The following is a 26,794-nucleotide window of genomic DNA, read 5'->3' as shown; positions in this document are numbered from 1 at the left end:
ATGCATTCCATCGTGACGGAGGACGAATATAAGAAGAAAGAAGAAAGTAGAATCAAAAAGGCAGTCACCAATTGTGGATATCCAAAGTGGGCTTTCGACAAGGCAAAACAACAGGTAGAAGGTAAAGTGGAGTTGGTAAAGAGCAAAGGAGACCAGAAGAACACCACACACGAGACTGAAACGAAAGGCATGGTGGTAATACCATATGTGGAAGGGTTATCAGAGAAACTGCAGAGAATATTTCGCAAGCACAAGATATCAGTGGCCATGAAGCCATACTTCACACTCAAAAGACTTTTAGTGCACCCAAAGGACAAAGTGGATACCATCAAGACTAGTGGGGTGGTCTACGAGATAGGTTGCAAAGGGTGCGACAAGTCGTATATTGGTGAGACAGGTCGTCCTTTCGGAGGTGGACTAAAAGAGCACCAGAAAGATGCGGAAAAAGTCGCAAACAGAAAATACACCAGAAAAAATAAGAACAGTATCAACTTCGGAATTAAACAAATCTGCCATAACCGACCACATTGCAATTGAAAACCATGTCATCAATTGGGAGGAGCCTAAGCTACTTGACAAAGACGGGAACCAACAAACAAGACTTATCAGAGAAGCGATTTGGATTAGAAGGCGGGGGGACAAAACAGTCAACAGGGACATCGGCAGCTACGCTCTAGATCATGTATAGGATCCACTTATAAGAACCAAGCCTCCGCGAGATGCGAAAATCACCGGAAGCAGCGGCCAAAACCGCGGGAAAAGTGGATCCCATAAGAAGCCATCAGCCGAGATGGCGAAAGTCTAAAACTTGTGAGTATTTTATGGATTTGGCAATCATAACCTTTAACCAAGAGAAAAAAGAATAGTTATAACTCTCCAAGAGTGCTTCTTATCCAGGTAATACAAGAATTGTTAAGGTCAAATTGATTCAATATAGAATTCAATGCGATTCATAGGATATTGTCCTGTTTTTGCTTTTTTACCATGGTAACGAAACATCATACATAGGGAAAACTATTCTTTTTCCGATTTCTCATGGCAAAACAAATAATTTAAATGACGTCACAATGTTACCTATTTGCCCATAACTCCATAACCGTACGTAGATAATCAAACGATACTTTTTCTGAATCCTTATGACTAGATGCATACACTATTGTTGTTTTTAACTAAGTTCAAGCAATTTTGAACTTGACCACCGTGTGAAAGTTCAATGACCTTTTCCCACAAAATGAGGGGGTTGTTGAACTGGCTCCATAGCCTATAATCATGTTAATGATAAACTATAAGTGTTGTATCTCTGCCAAATTTAACATGATTTGCGCGATCGTTACGGCAATCTATATACCTTTTTCCCTCTTTCCCATCATGCACTATTCCAGGGGGGTATGAGTGTCGCAAACTACATCATCTCCCCGGGGGAGTACAGAGTTAAGTTCATTACATTCTGAATACGGACATTTCGGCTGGTGCCTTCATCACAAAAAAGGAATCCTCGATAATCACGATAATGGCGCCGCGATCACTAATACCTTTCGGGGGCAAAAAACAACATATTTATGCCTTATGGACATGGTGTCCTCAGCCAAAAAAGTTTCCTGCTATTGAAACCTAACTTTGTATACATTTTATAGACCTAATGGTGAAAAACTAATGACGGGACACGCAGTGATATTTTGTCGGCGTCCGTTTCACTTTTTTTTCGGAGATGAAAATAAGACGTAAACATAAATCTCTTACACAGATGTTCTGCATCGCTCCGTAACTGCATCACTCGTGTATTCAATAATTACATAATTAGTAACATCGATGGCCTTTACGATAATCCGCATATATGGAATCAGTATGCCCATATTAAGACAAAATAATTGCAAAGGCCTGGCCAGGCGGCGGATGACATGATCGCGCCGGCAACTCGTGAAACCGCCCGGCCGTATGGCATTTTCCATATACTCGGTTAGTTTTGTGGGGTTCATTATCGAACCCCAACGGTTTTAGCTTGTATTTATATTATTTATCAACATAGGCCTATTTGTTTGTGATATTTCAAGCGTTTTAAAATTTCAAAATAATCCCATTCAATTACACGGTTGACGATGAAAATTTACTGAATTTAGGGACTGCACGTCATACACCACCTGGGCCTGGCAAAGACCATCGGATGCACACGATCTATGAGGTTGATGAACTACGTCATACCCCCCTGGAATAGTGCATTGTGGGATAGAGGGAAAAAGGTCTATAGTATTAGACTAAACCAGCGCGGCGTTCGTGTCATGTACAAATGTTGCGACATCACGTCTATTCATGCTATTATTCGTAGGTTTAACGTCTGCAGATTATGACAAAGATGACAAAGTCTGGATAATACACGGTGGACACGCCAGGTTCAATCAGTATTATATGCAAGTATCCAATTATTATTGTTAACAACAATACACGTACCCCTCCCTCCACCATCCAGGGTCAAGACGTTGCAGTACTTATCACTTTGAATGAAGCTTTCGTCCAAGTGACCTTCATCAGGAATCACTAATGATACAAGAGAAACAAAACCAAAATAAGAAATGAATGTATTTTAAAATTATGCGAATAATTATTGTAACATATTTGCCGTCGAAGTGACGTCATAATCGGATTAACTACCATAGCAATATATGAATACAATTTTGACTATATCGCCCTGCACTACAACGTTCACGTGGTACCGATGCATTGAAACATAGATGTCAAAGAAATGCTGATCACTCGCACCTGTAAGATTAGTATATTTGAAAAGAACGGTATTGTATTCAATCTATGTTTGCTGACATACACAGATGATTAGTGCAATCTGCTTGTAGTGCAGGGCGATCTATTCAAAAATTGTATTCATCTATTGCTATGGTAGTTAATCCGATTATGACGTCACTTCGACGGCGAATAAAGTTATCATTGAATATTAATACTATGATGCAAAGAAATACAACAGCACAAACACAACCTATTGCAAGAAATGAGAGAAATGCAACTACTACAATAACTTTGGTATAAACCAATACAAGAAAAACAATAAGGTATAGTTGTATTACTTTTATGTAATACTACTAATACTGAGGATTAAAGCAAACCGCAAAAAAAAAAAAAAAAAACAACCCGCAGGTGAGACCGGAGCCACAGGTACGAAGATGTACTCACAATGGATTTCGGAAAACTGATCTTGTCTGTGTCAACTTTTTTTGCCAAAATGAGACTCGACCCATCTATATGGACCTAAGGCTAAAAAAAAATAATGCTATGTCTCAAAGCTCATGGCAGTTTCAAAAACGAATGCGGAATGATTTTTTTCTTAAAAATTTTGATTTTGATTTTTTTTGTTTAAGGATTTTTTTTAAATTTAATTTTGAGTTAAAATGTAATTTTCGAGTGTTCCAAAGTACACAGCATAAAATTGAGGTTAATTCACACAATTGAGGTACAAATATCAATACCTATAAACAATCCGAGTATCGAATCCTGTACATTTGCTGCCGTTCTTCTTCCTAATATACAGAAGCGAAAAAACTGGCAAGTTGGAAGGATTTGTCCCGGATATTATAAATGCAGGTAAGTTATACACTCGGAAATACGTATCTCTCAAACTGTGATGCTTGTTAAATGCAAGTTATTAAACTATGCACTAGCGGGCGTTCCGCGCATCACGCGGGCCTCCGCTAATTGGGTAAACGGGAACGGTTAGTAGTAGACACGGTAAACGGTGATGATAATTATCAAAACCTGACCTTTGACCTCGGATGACCTTTGCGGTTTCAAACTGCCTAAGTGTCAGGGATTATATTCCCCATGAGTTACAGCCTAATGGGAGCAACTGTGAATTTGACCTGACCTTTGACCTCATATCAGTTTTGCAATCCGCAAGTGCCAGGGATTTTTCCCCACGACACAGCCCAATCAGAGCTATTTTAAATTTGACCTGACCTTTGACCTCGGATGTCCTAACAAATGCAAATTTGCTCTGACGGATCAAGTTGCACATACCCACCAAGTTTGAGGGCCATGCGACCTGTCAGTTCCGAGAATAAGGGCGAACAGACAGATTCACGTATCAAAAATCTTAAGATAAATAAATACATGTGAAAGACTTATATAGGCCTATCAAACATCTTAAGATAAATAAATACCTGTGAATACTACATGTTACTTCAGAAATGATTTATGTAATGATTGTAATCCATTTGGCAACTAACACAAAACGTTTTAAAAACGTTTCTAGAACGTTCGAAACGTTTAAAACGTTTTTAAAACGTTGTGTGTTATGACCCAAATGTAACATGACCACTCTCACTGTAAGCTTGGTTTTGTGTAATATCAGTGTAGCTGGAACTTACAAAGTACTGCATACCTGGTATGGTTATATAAAATGGTAACGTTGAAAAAGCAGAGATGTCAACAAGTAAGTCAAGTCATTTTGAAAAAGTTGCAAGTCAAGTCAAGTCACAAGTCATCAAATCACAAGTCAAGTCGCAAGTAAGTCACAACTTGTCACAAGTCACTACAAGTCTATTCACCAGTTTTGTGTTTGCTGGGACAGGACTCTGAGTTTTCAACCCGACATACTTTTACTTCCCACGCCGAGCCCGTGTCGCTGATTGAGGGCACTATTTATTTATGTATTAATTTATTTCCAGTTCTGGTTATGCCGGACACGAGGCCCGCCAGCGGATAATTCATTAATGTAATTGTAGGCCTATTAATATTCATAAATTCTATCCATAAGAAAGTAACCTTAGACTTGCGTTGGTAACAAGTCAATTTTTTCAAGTCCAAGTCCAAGTCCAAGTCATGTTGTCTAAGTCACAAGTAAGTCAAGTCATTTTGCAAAAGTTACAAGTCAAGTCACAAGTCCCAAAAATAGTGACTTGAGTCAGACTCGAGTCCAAGTCACACGACTCAAGTCTACATCTCTGCGAAAAAGTTCCCTGACCTTTTGATTAAATTTCAAATTAAACATAATTAATAACCTTAAGTTTAAGTTATATTAAGATGACACAGTTGCCCAGTTTTCATGGTTTTGGAGCTGTATGATAGCATGGTTTTAGTTCAAACGCGTGTTTTCAAGACTTTCAATTATCTCGTTTTTGTAACAGTTTGCAGAATAGCCAATAAGAATTGTAAGATTGTGGTCGACCTCTGGTCAAATTGTTGGAGCAACGAGGAGGGAGATGCATCACAAGGAGGGCATGGGCTGATGGCAGGGTGGTATGACGCGTGCAGTGGTAAGATAATTATACTAGCATAAACAATACGCGGATTTAGGGTTTCTCTACCGGAAGTCAATTTGTGCCGAAATTCCTCCCTACAATGCAATGGATACAGTTCGGAGGTTAATCCATCTCCTTTGTTATGTAATACGCCTATTGCATTGTAGGAAGGAATTTCGGCACAAATTGACTTCCGGTAGAGAAACCTTAAATCCACGTATTCAGTGACGTATCAGGGGTTAGTGAGCCTATGATCTTTTTCTGGGGTCTTGTGGTGTACGCTGGTTATCATCGATGTAAGTTCCTATAATAGATCAATGTAAAAAATGAGCCAATAGACGTGATGAATAAAGATCGGATTTTTTGATTATTAGAGGCGGCGGTATACAATTAAATGTACGGTGTTATTGTACTTTTAAACAATAATTCATAGTGACAGGCTACACCAATAAGTGTATTAGTGCAGATTGATATTTTTTTCGGGATATTTTTTCACGGGAGGAAATACATAGCAAATACTATTGCCACGGGCGCTATTTTGGAAGGTCACGTGAGGTGTCAAATGATTTTGTGACTTCAAATACTTACTGTAGGCTTCATATCTTATGCTTGTCGTTTATTTCCTTCGTATACTCGATAGTTAGTCTTAATTTCGACATTACTATATCAACAAGACATTCCCTTATCAAATTATTATTATTATTATTATTATTATTATTATTATTATTATTATTATTATTATTGTTATTGTTATTATTATTATTATTATTATTATTATTATTATTATTATTATTATTATTATTATTATTATTATTACTTTAGGATGGCGATCTAATACTGAGCGACGACGTACCTTCGCCTTTTCCGATCAATTTACCATATCCCCGCACCATGCATTTGTCACACTACCAGGAAATCCCAGGAACTTCGACTGGCGAAATATAACCGGAAAGACCATTGCTTTCTACCCCGGAACCATTGGTAATGAAGATTGCCTTGCACAGGCTAAAGGAATTATTGTAAGTAGGGTTAAAAAGCCTGGCCAACCTACTCGCACAGTAGCGGCGGCGGAACGAATTTGGAAGTGGGGGATCGGCCAGTCAATGGGTTCGCAGCCCCCTCAAAATGAAGGCCGACCCTAATGAAGCTATTTAGGGGGCCATTTTGACACTATGATTTTAGTACAATTTTAGTTTAAAAAATCCAGAAGCAAAAAGAAGGATATGTTTATCCATAGGTCTACACAGGTGGGTGGAAACATTTGCAAAATAAAGGTCCAATTGAAGCCATTTGGTTCATAATTATTATGCCACCACCGCGAGGCATACGTACTGTTTTAGCAATGTCCGTACCTCCGTCCGTAGTATCTAGTGAAAATTGGTCTCATAATATGAACAGTTCAATTGCAACCATTATTATGTTTTCAGAATTTTAGTCCCTAAAGTTTGTACAGATTTTTAAAATCTAACATAATCAACACTTGGACCCAATTATTCACAAATGGATATAATTATTTTACAATACTGAGTTATATTAGTAAGGTAACTCTTAAACCACTCGACGCGAAGGCACTTCTTCTGATACCATAATGATGTAGTTTATCGAGAAAGATGTGTTGATCGATCGCGTCGAAGGCCTTCGAGAGGTCTAAGAAGATTCCCATTGTATGTAATCATTTAGGTCTGAAGATAATTCTTAAAACAATTAAGGGATCTGGAATGAGCGTTTTGAGCGTTTCGACAGTATTTTTTGTGGGACATGAGAGCACATCAGACATATCGAATTGCATTCTGAATACGCAAAATGTCTTTCGGATATCAAATAATTTTCATTTTTTGAAATTCACGATATAATACAAATTTTATGATAAATTATTCAAATTTGACATTTTTCACATTTTTGATATATAACAATCCTCGAAGTAAATTTTATAAATCTAATGATATATTCTTAAAGTGTATGTTGCTGGGAGAAAAAGCCGACGATCAATTGAAAATTTTGATCTTTCATATTGAAGATATGGATTCCCCCCCCCAAAAAAAAAGACCTATTTTTTTGTGTTTAAATATCAAAAATATTAATTTTTAATCATTTACCATAAAATGGGTATCACATTGCGAATTTCAAAAAAAAAATCAAAATTATTTGATATCAGAAGGACATTCTTCGTGCTCAAATGTCCCACAATATTACTGTCCAAACTTTCATACCCCATCCCTTAATATTAGGGCTGTGTTCATGTAAATCAACAGCACCAGTAACTTGAAAAATGGAATAGTGATTGGTAATGTCATTAACAAAAAATACCCGACTTAGTCTGCTTACTAAGAACATTGTGAATATGTTGTCAAGAATTCTCGCTGAGTTATTAACAATACGTGTAGGACGGTCTATAAAGTGGAAACATATCATGAGAATAAAAATTATTGACAAATTCATTAACCTTGTTGTCGGTGTCATACTGAAGAATATCAAGATTGAAGTCACCAGAGATGTAACACACTTTATTTTCAAGTGAAATACGATCTAAACAGTTAGATAAATCAGAATTAAAAGTATCAACATTAGTACGATGGACGCGGTATACATTACCAACAATGTTTTTGGATTGTGATGAGATGATTTCAACAAAAATGGATTCAGAATGATCAATATCATTACGATCGGCTTGAATCAAGTTTAAATCAAGTTTAAGGGAGGAGGGCGGGTTAGTGTAGTGGTCTTCTCACTCGCTTCTCACCACTGTGGCCCGGGTTCAATTCCCCGCGGCGCCACATGTGAGTTTGGTTGCCGATCCATGCTCGTCCTCGCAGGTTTTTCTCCGGGTGCTCCGGTTTTCCTCCTGCATCTAAAATCGGACCTCTTCCCATATCCCTGTCCCGTCATATCCGGATGGCGTCCCTTAAATTTAGTAGCTTCTGAGCACTATTGGGATTAGCCTGGGTTCGGCCGAATGTTATAAATAAAAAAATTAAAAAATCCGGTCTGGCTTTAAATGATAATGTATTACGAACATAAAGAGCAGCACCACCACTTCTCCTACCTTGACGAGGGATACTTATCAAATTATAATTGGAAATGTCAATCAGGTTTGCATGATCCTCCTTGAACCAGGTCTCGGGCAGGGCAATAATCGAAAAGGTGAAATTCAAATTAGAAATGAATGCATTATAAAGATCCTGGTTCTTGTTAAAACTACGTACATTTAAATGCAAAATAGAAAACCCAGGTTTAAACGACAAGTTAAAGTCAGATGAAGGATCAAACACATAGTTGCACGAGTTTAAAATACCAAGGGTTTGAAGGTAATAATGCGACTTGTCATTAATACCAACTTCAAATAAGAAACGGTTCAACTTTAAATCTAACATCTTATTATAATCATAAGAATTATTGAAATAACGAATAGTAAACAAAAATTCACCATCATCAAGAATGTGATTAAATGGAAAAAAATATCACCAGACCAGATATAGCAGAACTAACTGTCGTCATCAAGATTACCATAAACACATCTTTTATGATACATGGATTTACAGAACTTACATTGAATAGAATTGCAATTCACCTTATAAATTACATTGATTACACTCAGCCATATTTGAATATGAAAGCCAATGTTGCTGCTCGGCACCGCCAGAAATCATTTAATGTTCTCATACGGTATACGTCATAGTGGCGCACACCGACATCGCCCGGTTAATAATTACATTATACAACCAGAGACACTGAAATGAATACACGGGATCGATACACGTAAATGTGCTATGCACGATTGATATTCGGACGATAAATCTTTGGATACCGGGGTGGAAAATGATGAATATTTCCCGTAAATGATTTCGTATAATGAAACCAGATCTGGTTCCTTGCACTTGAACATATATGTTCAACGGATATTATCGTCTTTAGCTAGCGTCTTGAGAATCTAGCGTGCGTCTTGAGCTGAAAAAGTGACCAAAAGTCATGATTTTAAATAGCGCAGCGTAGACCCTCGTGGAGGTAGTCTCGGGCCAGACTGTATGTGGCTATCACGAACATACAGGATCGACGAGTGTCAGACCGACTGACACAAACTGTCTGTGTAGGAGACTATCGTAGAGGCAGTCTGTAAGCAGATGACAATGGCGAATGTATGCTCGCTGACCGTACAGAGGTCAGTCACAGGCTAATGTCATTAGCCTTAGTCGGATGTCCTTCAGCCCACTATGCATTTAAAAACTATTAAACAGGTGGGAATACAATGACCATGCGTGGCTGTGGATTCAACCTACCATGGCATTTTCTGCCATGAAGATATCGGAGCGATGACACTGTTTGGCGCAGCTCCAAGTTGACTTGAAATTGAATTCAACTCCTTGACCTTGCGATCTGTCGATTTGGGCAAACTGGTAGAGCGATTGATCTCGGCGATTGATATCTCGGCTTGCTACTGGTACGTAACTGTAGGGGTTTCTGGTGCGGCTGCACAGCAGACAGTGCAATAAAATCGTTGTCAGTGCAGCAAAGCGGCAAGCGACAGGGAAGTATCTGGGAAAGTATGAAACCAGCATATTGCCGCAGGTGTCAGTCTCTCTAGACTAGACTCTTCTGCTAGCATTGGTAAATCCTTCAAATATTGCAGCTGCACCAAATGTTACTGTAAGTTGCTGGCCATGAACTTCCTGCCCCTAGTAGAGTTCTACGATAAGTAAAGATTCTGAAAACATAATAATGATAAAATTGGATGTTTATTTTTTCACCCAATACTACAAATTTATTGGTCTCGCTATGAGTTTTAAAATATTGGACTCTACTACGTCTCGTCCAATATTTTAAAACTCATAGCTCGACTTATAAATTTGTAGTATTGGGTTCAAACCATCCAACTTTATATCAAATTTGGGTCATAGCTGTACTATGGGAACTCACATCTATTGGTGGTGTTCAAGGTCATATACTGAAGTCAAAGGTCATTTGAGGTCAACTTGTAAAATACCATTATTTAAGACTTGGTTAAAATTTGGTCTCGTATAAACAGTTCAATTCGTATTGCAACCAAACTTTTACATTAAAACTTGGTCTCATATGAACAGTTCAAATCCAATTGCAACCATTATTATGTTTTGATGGATCCAAGTGTGTGAAAATATTGGATCCAAAACATAATAATGATAAAATTGGATACTTTACGCTCAATATTTATTGGTCTCGCTATGAGTTTTAACATATTGGACCCGACTACGTCTCGGCCAATTCAAACTCATAGCTCGACCAATAAATATGGGCTCAATCGATCCAATTTTATATCAAATTTGGGTCATAGCTGCGCTATATATCTGAACCCTCATCTGCATTATGAATATGGGTACCTTCTCGTGTTGGTGGTATCCCCGGGGTGGTATCCAAGATTCCAAGGTCTAACTCAAAAATTGTTTTAGAAATTGAAGTATAGAAAAAAATGACAGCCAGTGTTTTGAGCTAATTTTTCAAGATTGTTCATGTTTTTAGAGTAGAATGCTTGAGAAAGGAGTCAAGGCCGAGGGAAGTAAGCTTATTTTGGAAGTTGCACACATGCACAAGACATGCTTATAATGTGCTTGCAATTTGCATTGTGTGAAGCTAGAAAGGTAGGCTATTCTCTAGAGATGATTAGACAACACAAATCACCAAGCTTAGGCTCAGCCTCAAGGCTTAGCCTCAAGGCTTAGCCTAGGCCTTAATCAGCCCAATGTCTCTTGGTGCTAGTTCTAGTAGTATTAGAACTGCTAGCCGATGCAGCTGCCAGATCTATGACATCGAGCGTGTTTATAGTGGGAGCAAATGTGCGGTACATTGCGGTATAATTTCTATCCGGTCAGATATTATCCGGATACTTGCCCACTATAAACACAAGCAGTATATGTATATACGGTACATCGGTATCCTTCTAAACTGAAGGATATTGTCACGAGATATTTGCACTATAAACACACCAGTATCAATTGTGTGCGGTATTACCGGAAGTAGGAGCTTCTTCATGATGCGTAGGATGCGCGAAGGACATTCAGAACGATTCTCACCCCAGGAGTTATCAAAACAGAAGCTACATGTTCACCGCCATGATCATATTGTTGAATGTGCTGTTTATACCTCGCGCCACAATATTTACACATTCCCCGTGTGACCTCGGGGTCATTGCAAATGTACGATAATGTTAGTTGGTATATAATTTGTGCGGTAATTGTGTCCCACTATAAACAGCAAGGGTATCGGTATACAAGGATGATCGTATACGGTATACTCAAAATGCGGTATATTCACTATAAACACGCTGTATGTGAGGAGCAATTTTTTCTTGAATATAAAACTCATGCATTCATCAGCAAGGCCTGAATTTTAGCCCAAGCCTAGTCATGCTATGCTGATTTCATACCTTCTGCCGCTTGCCGTTTCATGCACCGCTTATGCTTTTCTGCAAGCGGAGCGGCACCCTCCTACTGAACGGCAGCAGGATGAATATGAAACCCAAGTTGACTTGAAATTAAATTGAACTCCTAGACCCAGCGATCTGTCGCTTAGTGATTGATATAGGCTATTGGCTTGCTGCTTGCCGGCTGCTTGTAACCGTAGGGGTTTCTGGTGAGACAGTGCTGTAAAATCGTTGCCAGAGCAGCAAAGCGGCAAGTGGCAGGAAAGTATGAAACCACCATAGTGCCAACACAGGTGTCAGTCTCTCTAGACTCTACTGCTAGCATTGGTAAATCCTTCAAATATTGCAGCTGCACCAAATGTTACTATAGTTACTATATTTTGCTTGCCATCACTTGAACTTGGAAGCTGCATGTAGTAGAGTTCTACGATAAACAAAAACTAATTTAAACACAGACTAATTTTAAACTTATTTTAAAGTAAAGATTCTGAAAACATAATAATGATAAAATTGGATGGGATGTTTCACCAAATACTACAAATTTATTGGTCTCGCTATGAGTTTTAAAATATTGGACTCGACTACGCTCGTCCAATATTTTAAAACCATTCAATTTTATATCAAACTGTTGCAAACATATTTGGGTCATAGCTGCACTATGTGAACCCTCAACTGCATTATGGGTATCTTCTTGTGTTGGTGGTATCCAAGGTGAAATACTGAGGTCAAAGGGGGTCAAAGGTCATTTGATGTCAACTTGTAAATTAAAAGTTGGTCTCATTTGATCAGTTCAAATCCTATTGCAACCAAATTTGGGTCATAGCTGCACTATGCGAAGCCTCGTCTATTGGTGGTGTTCAAGGTCATATACTAAGGTCAAAGGTCATTTGAGGTCAACTTATAAAATACCACAAGCCTAAAACTAAAATTCATAAGCTTCAGGTTTGTGATAATTATCGTACCCCTTTTCTTACTTCAGGGAGCAGTAGTTCCAATAGAAAACATACGACGTGCCAGCGGATATGACCAGGGTTTGGAATGGCTGAAAGACGAAACGGTGAGAATAATGAATTCGTCTTTCATTAAAGCCATATTATAACATTTGCTGAGGAAGACGCCCTCACTGAATTTTTAAAATTCCTTTTTTACACGATTAAATTGTACTTTATTAAACCAATATACCCTGCAAAAATCAAGACTCTAGGTGCTGTCCCCGAACCGTCGCTTTATTATTACGATGGAATTATTACTCGAACGCATACACGATGTAGGGGAGGGCGAGTTAGCGCAGCGGTAGTTCCCTCGCTTTGCACCACTGAGGTCCCGGGTTCAAGCCCCGGCGCGGCCCAAGGACTCATGTGCACTTGGTTTATCCCGATCCATGCTCGCTCTCGCAGGTTTTCCGGGATCTCCGGTTTCCTCCTGCTTTCAAAATCGGTGATTAGTTGTTTCGTTATCAAAAACTTCCTTCACCCAATGGAATTTGGGGAGCTGCAGAAAATGGGTGGATGTTACAATCTAAGTGCGGATAGGTTTGCGCCAGGTTCGGCTGCAACTAGCCTAGTTGATGCGATCTGATTGTGATGATTCACCACGCAGCGAAATTACAGCGCTTTGAATCCTCTGGAAAAAGCGCTATATAAATTCCGAAATTTATTTATTTATGTTCATAACACAGAGTACGGGACGTACACGGCGCACGGGACGGTGATATACACAACAAAGGGTCGTACCACAACATGACCGAAGGAGTGGTACGTATTTGCGACATGTGCGCTGGTAGTACATTCCAATTTTCTTTGCTTTGCCGTAGTTGTTCGGCTCAAAAATAAAAGGGGATATATCTGACAGTAAAAGCTAAAATTTTATGGCAAAGAAATGCTAATCTATTTTGTTTGAAAATGTTATAATATGGCTTTAAGAGATCCGCAGTGGGTTTCATAATATGGTATAAATATGATATTCCAGTTAAAATCACACCCTATGGAAGACATGACCTTAATCTCCCACATAGGGAGTGTGAATTTCAAATGAGGTTAACTGAATGGGTGACTCTGTTCAGTCGGCTACTCATGAAATCGTGACCATGAGATCTAAGACGCTGTGCTCTGTTACTGGTCCTTGTGTTTCCCTTTTGAAAAATTCCATGTCGAAGGTTGGTGTGAAACTTGACAACGACGCCCATTACCCTTTAGACAGTCGAATTTATGCCGTTGCGTACAGTGGCGGCGCTACGGGGGAGAGGGGGGCATCCCCCCAATTAATTTGTCTTCTTCCCACCCAGTTCCCCCACTTTTGATACAAAACAGCCACAATTACGTACATCTCCACTTTTTGTGGCAATTTTGCGCAAAATGTGTCGCAAAATTATGTAAATTTCCAATTTTTGCGGCAATTTTGCCCCCCCGGCCATTGGTTGCGTATTTGTATTTTCTTTAGTTTAAAACAAAAATGTTATATTAGACTTATATGCAAAGGTAAATTGGATTTTTTTTTAAAGTAAGGGCCTATGTGTAAACTGATTTATCACAGCGCACACGATTTCCTGTGCGGTTCATTTTAGTTTTCAAGCAACTTATTTTTCGAGATTACACTTCTTTCAGACTCACCTTGAAGGCTATTTTATTCCTCTGTGTAGATAGATGCTATATTTTCGGATGCCACCTGGTTCAGAGGTAAGACAGGAATAGAGGAGGTAACGGACCACCTTCAGGCTTGCCAGGTCGGCGGCACCTCTTTGATGTCTCGGTACGACTCGAAACTCAACGATTGGTGGAATCCAGCCCAAGCTAAACTGATCGCAAGCAAGGAATACCATGAGATATGCCAAGACATCAAAGTTTCGCACGGTAAGCATATGGATCACAAATCACAATAATTATGAGCCCGAGAGTAATAAATAATCATTCAGAAATAATTTAAAAGAGGTAGCTACTTGAATGGGCATCGGGCAACGTCAGTGAACAACAAAGCAAGATAATACGCAATTTACATCTCCAATATTTTTTACAGAGCCCATTATGTTTAAGGGCAATTCCATGCAAAAGTGGACATGGCCCAAAACATGAAAAATGCTTAGAACTTTAAACCTACAGGTTCTACAATGGCAAATTTGGTATCAAATAAAAGAGGTTAATAGGCCTACGCTCCTTGTCTCGCAGTTACGTTGGTACATGTTTACCGTGATTTTCTTTGGAAAAACCTGTTTTTTTAGTTTAAAAAAAAGACCTACATTTTGGATCTCTTTTGCACATCTTCATTAAGGTTTTATTTCATGTTTTTTTGTTTGTAATTGCTCAAGGAATATCTAAATTTACATATTTTATAAAGTTTTTCATTTTTTTAAATCTTGATAATGTATTTATTACGTAATTCGTTTCCATCTTTTTGGCCGGACAAACTGTAGCACGAGTTACGGTAGCACGAGTTACCGTGTTTTTTGCAAGCAAATGTAAAACCATGAAGGGCAAATTCTTCTAAGGTATACCAAGATAAACCTTACCATTACTAGTTACTTATCATAATCAATTAGGCTTTATAGTGTGTTTTGTTTTAGGACACCATCAAAATAAAAGTGAGTGATTTTTTAGCATGTCCTCTGCTCGTAGCACGAGTTACCGTTTTTCACAGCTGTCCCAAACGCACAACAGTTGATATCTTCATGCAGCAATTACCAAGCGGATTTAACCTTGAATGTTGGTTATTAAAATACAAAGAATAAAAGTTCCACTCAAAAGAGTTTAAGAGCTCTTGAACATAATTTTTTAGAAGTGGCTCTATACCTCAAAAAATAGATTTTTCTGATATTTTGTGCAATGATGCATGTTAGGGTGTTGACTACTTGTGTGACTAAAAAAAATTCAAAAATCGGCTCGTTGCCATGGAAACGGCCAAAACCCAGATTCTGTCATTTTGGGCCAAATTGGCAGTGAAATTAGTGAAAAAACATGTTATTTCAAGTGTTCGCTGTATCTAAGCCATATATTGCTGGTACATTACATTAAGTTCTTGTAAAAGGACATCGATTCATCTGATGATCAGCATATTTAGAGGTCAATAAGTTATTGTTAAGGGTACGTGCAGAGCCCATCTGTCAGGTGTATTTTCACTTTTTCATAAAATGTCATTTTAGCACCTAAAATATCATCATGAAAATCAACAACCCGGTGTTCCCAGGATTTTGTCCATTCTAGTGTGGGTAGTACAAGCTAAGTACTTTACATTTTAATAAAAAACAGCTTGGGCAAATGTTACTTCTAAATACAGTGTTGCCAGAAAAACCGGTATTTTTGCAAATTGACATTTTGTCAAATTACGCTTTTTTGTCACAATTTTGTGCATTTTGACAAATATTTTCCTTCAAGGTAAATCCAAACAACACTTTTTCGTCTTTGTAAATATCTAAACACTGAAAATTCAAAATTAGTGTTGCCAGAATTCTTGATAAAACACCCAATATTAGCATTTTAGTGATTTTGTGTTGATAGTTTGGTTAGGAAATGCTTATTTCTAATTTTCATACATCGAATGTACATAGTATAGATTGTTATATGAATGTTTAAACACCTGAGCACAAAGTAAGTGTTGCCAGAATTCTTGATAAAACACCCAACATCATATATATATATATTTATATGTGCCATGATCCAACATCAAATTTTTTTACTATCATCAATATTAATAATAATATCAATGTAGGCCTATTAACATCATTATCAATACTAATCAAAACTATTAATATCGATATAAATAATAATCAAAAGTATTAACATCAATTTGGTTTACTATCATCAATAATATTAAAAATATCAAATATATTAACATCATTATCAACAATCATCAAAAATATTAACATTAACCCTAGAACTACTGAGCCATATTTTGTAACACGGACTACGAAGGGGGTTGCAACCCCTAATTTTCAATTATAAACGTCATATACCGTTATATTTGGAATCAATGTATAGCTATGGGTCTCCTCTACCCCAGTGATACCAATAAGTACAAACATTCCTCTCATATAATGTCGCTGTGACGTCATAATGTGAGGGCGCCCATGCAAATTTGGAAAATTTCAGCTATTTACAAAAGTATTGGCAAAATTGATTTTCGGCTAAAATTCTACAAAAAATGCAATTTGACCGAATTTTCTCCTCAAACTAACAAGTAAAAAGTCAATAGCTTATAATAATTTTACATGAGCGAAATGAATATAATTTATTTTACTGTAGAAACCATTGGTGGCCCTCACCAACACCCCCTCTATGTTCATCTTTGACAGCCGGTCCTACCCCCAGGTAATGTGCTGATAAACATTTTTACACTAAAATGAGCGCAAAGGATGGATCTATGATTAGTTTAGGTCGGGGCGTAAATGCGCGCATTTTTTTTATGACGGATAAGAAATCTTGGGGTGGTACTTCGTAGTCCTAGGGTTAATATCAATAATAATCAAAAATATTCACATCAATATATCAATAATATTTAAAAATATTAATACCAATATCAATAACACTAATAAACAAAACTATCAATATCAATAATAATCAAAAATATTAACATCAATATCAATAACAATCACAAATATTTATATCAATATCAATAATAAGCAAAATATTAATATTAATATCAATAATAACCAAATATTAATATCAATAATAATCAAAAATATTAATATCAATATCAACAATATCAAAATCTTAATATTTTAAAATTGATATTAGTATTACTATTTTTGATTATTATTCATATTCATATTAATATTTTTGAGTATTATTCATATTCATATTAATATTTTTGATTATTGATATCGATATTAATATTTTTCATTTTTTATTGATATTGATGTTAATATATTTGATCATTATTGATTTTGATATTAATATTTCTCATTATTATTGATATAGATATTAATATTTTGATTATTATTGATATGGATATTAATATTTTGATTATTATTGATATTGATATTAATATTCTTGATTATTATTGATATTGATATTTATATTTTGATTATTTTTGATATTAATATTAATATTTTGATAATTATTGATATTGATGTTAATATTTTGATTATTATTGATATTATTGATGTCAATGTTTTTGTTTATTTTTGATATTGATGATAATATTTTCGTTTATTATTGATAACGATATATATATTTTTTTAATTATTATTGAAATTGATATCATTATTTTTGATTATAATTGATATTGATATTAATATTTATATTTTTTGTAATTATTACTGAAATTGATATCAATATTTTTGATTATTATTGATATTAATATTTTTGATTATTATTGATATTGATATATATTTTTGATTATTATTCATATTAATAGTTTTGATTATTATTCATATTCATATTAATATTTTTGATTATTATTGATATTGATATCGATATTAATAGTTTTGATTATTATTGATATTGATATTAATATTTTTGATTATTATTGATATTGATATTAATATTCTTGATTATTATTGAAATTGAATTATTTTTGATATTAATATTTTTGATTATATTGATATTAATATTAATATTTTTGATATTATTATTGGTTAATATTGATGATATTATATTTAATATTTTTGATATTGATGATAATATTTTTGTTTATTATTGATAACGATATTTATATATTTTTTAATTATTGCTGAAATTGATATCAATATTTTTGATTATTATTGATCCAGTCCAGTAAGGTTTGAGTGACCAGTTCAAAATTCAATAGAAAACAAAGAACAAAATTAATACCCATAATTACCCTGACTATAACTTTGTACTAGATAATTCTAGAACCGTGGGGTTTTTACCATTTGAATACGCTTTTTAGGACAAGGTATTGATGATAGTAAACCAAATTTTGACGTTGTCAACTTTAGCGTGAGAGGACTGGATCATGGCATTATGATTTTGGGTGTTTTATCAAGAATTCTGGCAACACTTACTTTGTGCTCAGGTGTTTAAACATTCATATAACAATCTATACTATGTACATTCGATGTATGAAAATTAGAAATAAGCATTTCCCAATCAAACCATCAACAACAAATCATACTATCAGTAAAATACTAATATTGGGTGTTTTATCAAGAACTCTGGCAACACTAATTTTGAATTTTCAGTATTTAGATATTTACAAAGACGAAAAAGTGTTGTTTGGATTCACCTTGAAGGAAAATATTTGTCAAAATGCACAAAATTGTGACAACAAGGCGTAATTTGACAAAATGTCAATTTGCAAAAATACCGGTTTTTCTGGCAACACTGTATTTAGAAGTAACATTTGCCCAAGCTGATTTTTACTAAAATGTAAAGTACCTAGCTTGTACTACCCACACTAGAATGGATAAAATTCTGGCAACACCGGGTTGTTGATTTTCATGATTATATTTTAGGTGCTAAAATGACATTTTATGAAAAAGTGAAAATACACCTGGCAGATGGGCTCTGCACGTACCCTTAAGAATAACCTATTGACCTCTAAATATGCTGATCATCAGATGAATAGATGTCCTTTCACAAGAACTTAATGTAATGTACCAGCATTATATGGCTTAGTTGCAGCGAACACTTGAAATAACATGTTTCTTAACTAATTTCACTGCCAATTTGGCCCAAAATGACAGAATCTGGGTTTTGGCCGTTTCCATGGCAACGAGCCGATTTTTGAATTTTTTTTAGTCACACAAGTAGTCAACACCCTAACATGCATCATTACACAAAATATCAGAAAAATCTATTTTTTGAGGTATAGAGCCACTTCTAAAAAATTATGTTCAAGAGCTCTTAAAAGCTGGAGCATCAAGTTTGCAAAAGGATGCCCACGAGTTACCATGGAATTGCCCTTAAGAACATATAGTTTAAAAAATGTCGACACCATTCGGCGCGAAGCTCTTGTTGCATGTGTTGATAGCTGATTGATCTCATCGAAGTCATACCCCGGGGGGGGGGCACTCAACTTTGGAAGTGACGGTATGTGCCCCCTCTTTTGAAGTCGACTATAGGCCTACCCGATGGCCCCCTTTTTTAAAAAGCCATACCCGATGACCCCCCTTTTTTTTAGTTGCGGCTACCCAATGACCCCCTTTTTTGGTTGCAGCTACCCAATGACCTCCTTTTTTCTAGAATAGCATCATCAAAATGCAACAAAAAAATGCCGAAACTGTCAAATTTTGCTCCATTTTTTCAAAATTATGCCGAAATTTTCGAAATTTTGCTCCATTTTTTCAAAATTTTCTACCCGATGACCCTTTTTTAAAATCTTATACTCGATGACCCCTTTTTCAAAATATTGTACCCAATGACCCCTTTTTTATTTTGTTTGTACCCAATGACCCCTTTTTAAAATAACGCTTTGTACCCGATAGGCCCCTACTTCGCGACTCCGGTAGGCACATACCCGTCACTTCCAAAGTTGAGTGCCCCCCCGGGAGTCATACATGTACCTTCAGATCAAGTGTGCTATATTGTCAAAGATATTAGGTTGGTAGAAGGTAAGGACGCCTGCTATGCTGTCACCAGCCTAATTCAACCTTTACCTGGAGTTTGTTATGAAAGATTTACAACAACATGATACAGGTGCCAAGATGTATGATGTAAGGATCAACAACTTCCACAACGCGGATGACACCACCCTGCTGGATATGCTTTTTGATAAGCTCCAAATTGTTAAGATCAATTGGATGAGCATGTATGCAATGGAGATTGGAGATCAACAGTCCAGGTCTGGATCTCCAAAAGTGCTCTAGTTTTTGAGTTACCTTCACTCACATACTGGAAAGATGACTTAGTGTTTTTTGGTTAGATGCAAAATTATGATAAACGACCCTCGGGATATCATTGTCAATGACGCACCAGTTGACAAAGTCCAACAGTTTGTAGTCCTGAGGAGCAATGATCCTTCAGTGAAGATGTAAAACACTTATACAGTCTGGTCCCACCATGACCTGAAAAGATCTTTTAAGACTAAGATGTATCAATTGCAACATATGGATCAGATTCTTGGACCCTCACAACATCTATTAAGCTCACTCCACTCCATGCGTGGTGTATCATTGACAGATGGGATGATAAAAGAGGAGGTTCGTGCCTGCAATGCTGGAAAAAAAAATAGTTGGCACACTTGCACTATACAATTGAAATGTGTGCCCTATCAAAATTGCAAATATGCATATAACATGTGAAGTACAGACCCCCTCCCCTATATCTCACCCTTCCTCACTCCCCATTTAATGTTGGAAGGTCTCACGGACAACATTGCTTGGTCCAACATTGAATTGGGGGAGCGGGGCATATACCAAAATACAGGCAAAGTGTGCCAACCTTTTTTCCTGGATTGCAACTTAATATGACAACGTCTCACGTCACATGGTTTGGCCATGATGTTATAAGGATGCCTGCCAATAGATTACCAAACCAAGTCTATCGCCAGGATTCCACACACCCAAGAGGAACAGCCCGTCCACCACCTCGTTGGAAGGACCAAATACAACAGGATTGTCGGCAAGGCAGAACAGCGTGCAAACAACGGACATGAATGCTCGGGGGACATTCCCACTTTGGAGGTGACGCGTATGTAGGGCTGTTACGACGCCATTTTCAGCGTCGCTGTCACCAAAAGACCCATATTTGTTTACGAACATATGTGACCCCTCAGCACAACTGAGCCCGGATGTCGCCAATCATCATTTTGGAGATATTCAACCAAAATATTCTGCTTTAAAATGATGTATATCATGTCTATAGTACTTGACATTTAAGTAGTGAAAAATCAATAAAACAGCCAATAAATCCTTTGTTTCCTATTGTTTATTGTTAAGTTCAATGGAGCATATCTCAATAGTGGCACTGGCGACATCCGGGCTCAGTTGTGCGGAGGGGTCACATATGCTCTGTCACCCGAAGATGTGACCCAACGAAGACCCTTGTCATCTGATTTGTCACCTAGTACCTAAAGACCCTTTGAACAGCAAATTTTAATTATCACTGATTTTGTTTCTAATTTTGAAAACAAAAAGAAATTTTGAAGCCATTTAGAACTTGATATTCAATGTTCGAGGTTTCTATGGCGCTATTTCGGCTCTCACCCAAAGGTTCCATTTAAAAACAAAATCATGTTCTCACCCAATGACCCCATATTTTTTACATTTTGCTCTCACCGAATGCCCTTGCAGCGAAAATGTCAGCCCTACACCTATATCCATTTCGTATTGAAGTGCCCCCTTCCCGGGCATGAATGGAAATGACATGAAACCACGGAGCAACAAGCCCTGCGCCTGTAAGTCAAGACGACCCCACACACACTCTCAGAACATTGGTTAAAAATTTTAACCAACTTGGTTCAAATTTTAACCAACCATGTATTTACAGGTGACAGCTACCACCACAACCGGTAAGCTTAAGCTTACCGGTTGTGGTGGGTAGTTGTCGTCGATAAAGCATCGTAAGTCTTGCTCACAGTCTCGGCCTCGCACACACTGTGTTATACCCGATGAAATGATATACTTTATAATATAATTTCTTACCTTCAAATGTCTCCAACAGACCTTGAAGACCCCGATCCACAGCTTTGCAGCAAGCCACTCATATCGGCCATCTTGTTTTCTGAAATGCATTTTTGCCCAACACAATGACCAATCACAGTTCGCAAAGGAACACCATGTGACCATGGTTGGGCAAAACCATACTTTACCCAACTTTATTGGCGGGAAAAGGATGTTTTTTACCAAGGTTGGTTAACTTTTAACCAACATTGTGTAAATACCATATTGACAGGTTTGACCAACCATGTAGTAAACTGTATTTTGCCCAACTTCAAGAATCTTAACCATTGTTGGGCATTTTTTAACCAACTGTTTTCTGCCCATTCATTTTTTATCCAATGTTCTGAGAGTGCACACCCCCACCACCACACACCCCCACACCCCACATCTGTTGTATACTTATGCCAAATTTGGGGGATCATTATGTTTTTATTATAATATACAATAACATTATTTTCTTCTTCATTATAATATACAATAATATTTCATATTCAGTATTTTTTCTTTTATTTGTACAGGTCACCAGCCTGGATTTGACCCTGAAGACTTCTGCATTGGTCTCTAAATTATTGCTACAATAAAAATTATAATAAAATAATCGAAGTATGCATAATAGAAGTAGAATTAGCAGGGAGATAAATAAGAATAATTCACACTGGTGTCTGCAATTTTAATTATTGCTTGTTACTCGGGAAGGATAAGTTGCAGATAGGTCAAATTATACATTTCGGAATACATGTGACCTGAGAAATGTTTTACCCCTTTGTCAACTTTGACATTGAAATTCTCGATTATGAATTAAAATACCGAACTCGAAATAGATTTTTCATCGTGTGTAAACAATCTTAAAAGGGGTGAAAGTATGGGTGGTAAAAATCTTAAACGGAGTTGACTTATTCCCGTCGAAAAGCCACCATTTTCATGTTAAAAGAAGTGCCCAAAATTCAACCACGTAAATATAACGTCACCGGCCATGCCGTCTCTTTTTATAGGTAAAAAATATATTCTTAATAATTGACACACGCCTGTTAAGCCCAAAAAAGTTTTACCTTGCTTGTTACTCGGGAAGGATAAGTTGCAGATAGGTCAAACTGTACATTTTCGGAATATATGTGACCTGAGAAATGTTTTACCCCTTTGTAAACTTTGACATTGAAATTCTCGAATTACCAAAGGGTGACAATTTTATACTAACCAAATCTTATTTTTACCCCCATACACTAATAATAACTAAAACAAGACACTCCCTAACTGGCAACCCCCACCCCCAAAAAAAGATTATTCTTAATTATGAATTTAACATTGTTATGATGGTACCTCATCTCAACCCAATTTACGATTTCCTTCAAATTTTAAATTTGTCATTATATACTCAAAATGCTGAAATAATACTAGTAATAATTATCGGGAATGGTTTCTGTCCATTTTGAGCTGAAATAATGAGGTAAAGTGAAAGAAACACTGCTTGTTTATTTTGGCCGTTTAACACGCAGTTCTATGGGAGGACATAAAGTCATAATTCTTTGAATTATGACTTTATGTCGAACTTTGCTCTGTTTACCTACAAACACAACAAATTTGGCCGATTCCATCTAGGTGCAAGTTGTGACATGTGTAAACATTACAAATATGCCAAAAAGTCAGGTTCGAAAAAAAATTAACCAAATTCATATTATAAGATCGTACATTATGACTTTAAGGGATCGGATAGAAACGTTTGCACAGTATTTTTGTGGGATATGAGAGCACATCAGACACATCAAATTGCATTCTGAATATGAGGAATGTCCTGATGATATCCAATAATTTTGATTTTTTTAAAATTCGCGATATAATAAAATGTTATGGCAAATTATTGAAAAAATTATGTTTGAACAGACCTCGAATTAATCTTTATAAATCTAATGCTATGTGTTGATGCCATTTACCTAAATTCAAAGTTTGTTTAAGTGTTGTGCATCCTTAATCATTGCATTCCTATGGCATGTTTGTTTATGTGATGAGCGCCCTTGAAGTAAGCTAAACCAGGGATCGATACAAAGGGATGGGCATCCTAGTATTACGTAACAAACCGGAAGATGTAGTTTAAGTCTAGACAATAGGCGGATTAGCGGCCATTTTGTCTTCGACATGATTTTATTCACGTGTCCTTATACTTTAGTACACAAATATATAGGTTAACATGTTTACAATATTAAAATTATATTTTGAATAATCAATTATATTCTGTAGTAAATCGATCAAATGACGGTGATTGTTTAGGTATTATAAAAATTATGCTTGATAAAATTAAACTGTCTGACCAGCTAGTATTCTCCTCCGCCGTCAGTGTGATTCCAGACATTCCACGTACCATGTTGAGAAGGTGGAGGAGACTAAAGCTTTATTAACGAACACGCATGCGTTAAAAATGATGTAGTTTAAGTCGAACAATAGAGTGACGTAGTTTCCGGCATTGTTCCTATGCACTTTCACCCTCCTGGCTAAACATAGCCTGCAGCCCATCAATCACATGTAATTTACTGGAGGCTGCCATGTTAAAAAATTATGTTTGTTGTTGTAGTATGCTCTCGGTAAAATACATTCTTTTACCGTTTGTTCAACATATAAAGACTTCGATATGTAAAGGAAAGCTAAGTGCAGATAGTAGTAATAAATAAGATACGTTTCATGTTATAAGTGTATCCCTTTGTGCACTAATTTGTCATTTGAAGTCAAGTATTTTGGTTGTTGGACGCGAGTCAAAAGATTACCAAGCATCTGCATAATTAACCTGGGGAGCTATCCAAGTTGGCCCCTACATTTGTAAAAGAATGTATTTGTAAAAACTAGTTAGTTGGTATTAAAAGTTGCCAAATAAGGGTTCCGTTGAGCGTCTGTTTTGTAAGCTTACCTAAAACCCGGGGGGCACTCCAACTTTGGAGGTGACGCGTATGTAGGGCTGTTAAGACCCCTTTTTCAGCATCGCTGTCACCCAAAGACCCCATATTTTTTACGAACACATGCTTGCTCCGCGCTCTGTCACCCGAAGACCCCCTATTTTTCCATTTGATCTGTCACCCAAAGACCCTTAAACAGCAACTTTCATTTATCACTGATTTTGTTACTTATTTTGAAAAAGTAAAGAAATTTGAAGCCATTTAGAACTAGAAATTCGATTTTCGAGGTTTTTGTGGCGCTGTTTTGGTTCTCACCCAAAGATTCCATTTAAAAAAAGGTCATGTTCTCACCCAATGACCCCATATTTTTTACATGTTGCTCTCACCGAATGCCCCTTAGTGCGAAAGCGCCAGCCCTACACCTATATCCATTTCAGATTGAAGTGCCCCCCCGGGCCTAAAAAATAGCTGTCAGCAGTGTAAACATAAACATTGCTTTGGCACAAACAGAATACGGCAGCTCCAGTCATGTCAGACGTCACTGAATATAGCAAATATTAATGAGTGTGCATGTAGATAAATGCACATTTGGTAGAAGCTTACAGATTAGAACTTCAAAGAAGTTATTGAGGCCTATGAATCCGAATCGTAGAAATAAAATAAAGATATCTGCATGTACATTTCAAACACTGATCTCTTGCACCGTTGTGCAGGAATGACTTGTAGAATCAAAAGCACAAACTGACACGGGACTACTACTGAAAAATAGCTTTGTGGTATTTTAATAAATATCTAATAAAGGGGTAACAAGTTTACTCCCACCAGTCGCGAGTCGCTTACGACAATTCGCGAGTCGCTTACGACAATTCGCGAGTCGCTTACGACAATTCAAATAAAGTTTGGTAGTAAAGTGCCTGTATGTACATTTCTAACACTGACATTAGATCTCTTGCACCGTTGTGCAGGAATAACTCATAGAATCATACAACACTGACTCAGGACTTCTACCTAAAAAAGAGTTTGTGGTATTAATAAACGGGCGCAAAGAGCTTACTCCCGCCCGTCGGAGCACGATAAACGGGTGGATCGAGCTTTCTTCCACCCGTCGGTAAGCAACGTAGGGCCTGCATTCAAGCGAAGTTTCGTGTATACTGACATTCGTATTTATTTCAGGTTTCGACACATGTAGCCTCACAAAGCACACCTTACACTGGTGCTACGTATAGTTTCTCACATAAATTAGTGAACCGTTGTTCACTTTAGAAAAGTATTGCGCTTCGTTGCTTGCATCGGCGTCGTTTCGTTAATTCGTTCGTTTCGGTACTATCGAAGACATCATGTCGAGTCATAAAAGCGGTTCCGAATTAAGAAGCAGAAGATCTTATAAAAGTGATGCATTATCAAAAAGTACAGAATATGCTTTATTACAAGCAGCAACGAGAAAGGTAGAGCTAGAATGTCGAGCCAAAGCATTGAAGGAAAAACAAGCTTTAGAAAGTGAGGAATTTAATATCCAAGCAAGGGCAAGAGACTTGGAACAAGAAATGCAAGCCAGGGCAAGGGACTTGCAACAACAAAGAGAGTGGTTGGAAATGAAGACCGAAATAAACATACAGCAAGCCAAAATAGATGTATTGGAGGATTATGAACATAAATCCCAGAGCTTAAGAAGTAGACCAAAATCGGTGCTTGATGACCTCACAGAAGCTCAACCAGATACAGACACATCAGT

The 26,794-nt window shown here is 36.9% G+C and overlaps 1 protein-coding gene across 1 annotated transcript; it reads left to right on the top strand.

Annotated features, from left to right (window-relative positions):
• Nucleotides 1–24,979, top strand: LOC140169502 (uncharacterized). The gene is made up of 8 exons (XM_072192764.1): nucleotides 1–388; nucleotides 2,324–2,405; nucleotides 3,533–3,585; nucleotides 5,127–5,255; nucleotides 6,063–6,259; nucleotides 12,611–12,688; nucleotides 14,270–14,480; nucleotides 22,702–24,979. Exons 1-8 carry the CDS (start codon nucleotides 1–3, stop codon nucleotides 22,746–22,748), a joined length of 1,185 nt encoding a protein of 394 aa, XP_072048865.1. The 3' UTR covers nucleotides 22,749–24,979.
• The last annotated feature ends 1,815 nt before the right edge of the window (nucleotides 24,980–26,794 follow it).

The sequence above is a fragment of the Amphiura filiformis genome, chromosome 14 (genome assembly GCF_039555335.1).
Source record: "Amphiura filiformis chromosome 14, Afil_fr2py, whole genome shotgun sequence".
Classification (NCBI taxonomy): domain Eukaryota; kingdom Metazoa; phylum Echinodermata; class Ophiuroidea; order Amphilepidida; family Amphiuridae; genus Amphiura; species Amphiura filiformis.
This window is presented reverse-complemented; position numbering and strand designations above follow the sequence as displayed.

Excerpts from the sequence above, each read along its gene's own strand:
- LOC140169502 (XM_072192764.1), top strand. The coding sequence starts at position 1 with ATGCATTCCATCGTGACGGAGGACGAATATAAGAAGAAAGAAGAAAGT. Across the intron at positions 2,406-3,532 it reads AGGTTCAATCAGTATTATAT|AAGCGAAAAAACTGGCAAGT; the intron begins GCAAGTATCCAA and ends CCTAATATACAG. Across the intron at positions 3,586-5,126 it reads CCCGGATATTATAAATGCAG|TTTGCAGAATAGCCAATAAG; the intron begins GTAAGTTATACA and ends TTTTTGTAACAG.